Below are 4,168 nucleotides of genomic sequence, written 5' to 3'. Positions count from 1 at the left end.
GGGTATTAAGTGTTACTGTGTAGGGTTGTTAAAGGACATCTCTCACACGTAACAGAGTGGTGCCGTGACCAGGATCGTCTCGTGTATGTAGCTGCTTAATTTGGTAACTATGCATATTATAAATAATGAAGATGCGAAAAGTTTTATCGACAGTGACCCAACTGAATCTGATTTTGATAATTTAACTGCTCATGAACTGCTTGTGATTGCATCCTACTTAAATTTGCCTGCACTCTCGACAATGAGTAAAACCGCTCTAGTTAACATGGTGAAAAAGGAAGTCGTGGGGATAGGAAACACATGCAGCGGTGGTAACGTGAGAGAAGTGGAGCAAATGGAACAAGATGGACGTCAAGGAAATGAAGGACTCTGCGAGGGGGCTACTGGTCGAGACTTCACTGAGGTGAATCCTATTCTTTCTGACAAGGACCTTGATCAAGAAAGGCTCAAAATCCAACTAGAGCAACGTCACCTAGATCGTGAACTCGAGCAACGGCGTCTTGAGCTTGACCATGAATATCGAATGGCTCAACTTAACCAACCTGTTACCACTGCTGCATCTTCCATGTCCATCACCACTAGTAATCTAATTCCACGATTCACAGAAGACAAAGTGGATGATTTCTTCCTCTTATTTGAGGAGGTTGCTAATGGCATGGGTTGGCCGAAAGTGCAGTGGCCTGTTTTGCTTCAAACTGCTCTGGTTGGTCGTGCTCGCACTACCTACGTGTCTGTGGAGCCTCCTGTGAGGCGGGATTATGATCGCTTAAAGTCAGCAGTGTTAACCGCATACCAGTTACGGCCTGAAGCTTATAGACAGAAATTTCGCAAAACGCACAAACGGGCTGATCAGACTCATGTGGAGTTTCTTAGTGACATGACTACTACTTTCCAGTATTGGTTGAAAAGTAAGGCTGTTAATGACTTTGATTCTCTTAAAGAATTAATGTTAATGGAAAACTTTTTGTGGAAAATAGAACCTCATGTAGCAAATCATTTGAGAGACAAAGGGGTCAGTGAACTCTCTGAGGCAGCTACTCTGGCGGATGATTATGTTCTTAACTTAAAACTTCGTAGTAAAATACCCTATGATAAACCTGACTCTACTGATGGTAATCCTCTTAAACCTTTCGGTACCCAGACTCCACCCCATGCCAGAATCACTCTCCAGGGTCGAGGTAAGAGTAGTTCTAACAAAAGAAATTGCACATATTGTGTTAGAGTGGGACATTCGGCAGAGAAATGTTGGGCTAAGGAAAGGGATGAAAGAAGAATGAAAGCAATTGCTGTGGTAGCTGACAATAGAGCTGAGGAGTCTAGCCAAGGATCAGGCCAGGATAGCGATGTGGTTGCTTGTGTAGCTCAGCGCTCTGAGGCCAAATCGGTGAACAGTGTTATGTTTAAGTCCTTGGACACCTACAAGCCTTTTATTTCTGAGGGCACTATTAAGATCGCTGGTAGAATGTACGAGGTGAAAGTGTTGCGAGATACTGGAGCATCTCGGTCCCTATTGCTTAATCCTAACCCAGATAAATGTCAAGCTATCCACCACATTGTGTTGAGGGGTGCTGGTGGGCCTTTCTCTGTACCTTTGGCGGAGATTGAACTAGATTGTGGTCTCTTTAAGGGCAGAGCTAGTGTTGGCCTGGTAGAGGAGCTACCTATGCCTGGGATTGATCTCTTGTTAGGGAACGATTTGGCTGGGGATAGGGTTAAAGTGGATCCTATCCTGTCTGTGGTCCCTGTGTATGAGCAACTGACCTGCGAGCTCGAGAGAGAGATTCCTGAGGCCTTTCCAGTATGTGCTGTCACTAGATCAATGGCAAGTGTGGCAACCCCTTTTGAGCACAAAGATCCTGTTTCCTCTAGTAGAACTGTGACTGAAAGTGAGGATGTGGTGTGTGGTGCTGAAAGTAGCAACGATATTAATCTTTCAGATACATTTATGTACCGCGCAGTGGATGAAGTTACGCCACCTGATTTACCTCCAGGTTGTCCTAGTGGTTTAGTAACATTGCAGCAGGAGGACGCTGACTGTAAAAACTTGGCTGCTAAGGCTGTGAGTGCAGATAGCCTTGAGAATGAATTAGGTGAATGCTTCTATCTCAAAAATGGGATATTGTGGCGACGATGGCGTCCCTCACATCTGCCTGTTGACCATGGTGTGTGGGATGTCCATCAGGTGGTTGTACCCAAACTTTGCCGTAAGTTAATTTTAGAAACTGCACATAATTTACCTTTAGCAGGGCACCTTGGTGTCCGAAAGACCTTACATCGCATACGCTCTCATTTCTACTGGCCGGGAATGTGTGCAGATGTATCACAATTTTGTCGTACATGTCATGTTTGTCAGATCTCCGGCAAACCCAACCAAAAGGTGCCTGTGGCCCCTTTAGTGCCCTTACCGGTGTTTGAGGTCCCTTTCACTAGGGTTGTGATAGACATTGTTGGCCCTCTACCAAAGACTTCTCATGGACACAGTTACCTTCTCACGATTCTGGATATGGCATCTAGGTACCCTGAAGCAATCCCTATCAGGAATCCATCTTCCAAGGTGATTACACAAGAACTTTTAAAATTCTTTACCAGGATGGGGTTTCCAAGAGAAGTCCAAAGTGATCGGGGTAGTAATTTTACTTCAAATCTTTTTGAACAATCCCTTAAGGGGTTTGGAGTAAAGCATATAACCTCCAGTGCATATCATCCTGAGAGTCAAGGGGCCCTTGAACGCTACCATCAAACACTGAAATCTATGTTGAGGAAATATTGTGAAGAGACGGGAAGAGACTGGGATAAAGGGGTACCCTTTGTATTATTCGCAACTAGAGAGGTTCCAACAGAATCCTTAGGATTCTCACCCAACGAGTTAGTGTTTGGCCATCATGTTCGTGGACCATTACAACTGCTGAAGGAGAAGTGGGTTGATAAGGAGTGTCAAACCAATCTTCTCAAGTACTGTATGGAGTTCAAGGAGCGTCTTCACTCCACTTGGGAGTTTGCTAATAGTAATCTGAAGGTTGCTCAGGGTAACATGAAATCTTGGTATGATAAACGAGCACGTGCTCGGGAGTTCCACCCTGGGGATGAGGTGCTAGTTTTGCTTCCCTTGCCTGGCCAGCCATTTACTGCTAAGTATAGAGGTCCTTACATGGTAGCCAAAAGAGTAGGTGAGACTGATTACCTCATTGTCACTCCTGATCGTAAAAAGCCCCATCAGCTGTGTCACATTAACATGTTAAAACCATATTACAGGGCCCCTAACTCATCTCCTCCTGATCCTCCCACAGTTGCAGTGGTGTCTCCAGAGGGAATGAGCGACTTGGAGTGTTCTACTGTGAGAGATGCCTACAGTGGGACTGGTACTCTGCAGCAGACTGCTCCTAGTCCTGTATGTGTCAGTCTTCCATCTGAGGGTGATGACAAACTCTGTCCATTCACTCTTGGTGGTATTAGAATTTTTGGAGAGAATTCTACAGCCTGGAAGAATTACCTACTAAGTTGTCCCACCTCTTACCTGATCAAATTACCCAGCTAATCACAATTCTTTCACAGAACCCAAATGTGTTTCAGGATTCTCCAGGACTTACGTCATTAATTACCCATGATATTGATGCTGGTGATGCTTCACCAATTAAACTGCCTGCTTATCGTGTTTCCCCCCAACGGCGTAGCATCTTGCAGGTGGAACTGGATTATATGTTAGACCTTAACTTAATTTCTCGTGGAATCAGTCCATGGAGCAGTCCTGTCACTCTTGTCCCCAAACCTAATGGTGAATATAGGTTCTGTGTTGATTATAGAAGAGTTAATTTAGTAACGAAGACTGACACATATCCATTACCCCGTGTGGATGACTGCATTGATCAGGTTGGTACAGCAAAGTTTATTAGCAAATTTGATTTGATGAAAGGCTATTGGCAGGTGCCTCTCACTCCAAGAGCTAAAGAAATATCATGTTTTGTAGCAAATGATCAAACTTTCTGCTGTGAGGTAATGCCCTATGGGTTAAAGAATGCTCCTGCCACCTTTCAGCGCTTAATGAATTCTGTCATCAGAGATATTCCTGATTGTGTTGTGTACATTGATGACGTTATTTTATTTAGTCATACTTGGGCTGACCATCTCCAACAAATTGCCATGTTATTTACTAGACTTAATGAAGCTAATC

The 4,168-nt window shown here is 44.3% G+C and overlaps 1 protein-coding gene across 1 annotated transcript in view; it reads left to right on the top strand.

The window, feature by feature from the left end:
• Positions 1 to 265: 265 nt before the first annotated feature.
• The window catches only part of LOC145401622 (uncharacterized), a 4,337-nt gene continuing 434 nt past the window's right edge, over positions 266 to 4,168 (top strand). The window contains exons 1-2 of the mRNA XM_080273816.1: positions 266 to 3,394; positions 3,571 to 4,168. The exon at positions 3,571 to 4,168 is cut by the window's right edge and continues 434 nt beyond it. Coding sequence (XP_080129942.1) covers positions 266 to 3,394; positions 3,571 to 4,168 — 3,727 coding nt within the window. The remainder of the gene's footprint in view (positions 3,395 to 3,570) is intronic.

The sequence above is a fragment of the Coenobita brevimanus genome, chromosome 56 (genome assembly GCF_032717465.1).
Source record: "Coenobita brevimanus isolate Jiangsu-jjx chromosome 56, ASM3271746v2, whole genome shotgun sequence".
In the NCBI taxonomy this organism is placed as follows: Eukaryota; Metazoa; Arthropoda; class Malacostraca; order Decapoda; family Coenobitidae; genus Coenobita; species Coenobita brevimanus.
Note: the sequence above shows the minus strand (reverse complement) of the source record. Positions and strands in the feature narration are given on the sequence as shown.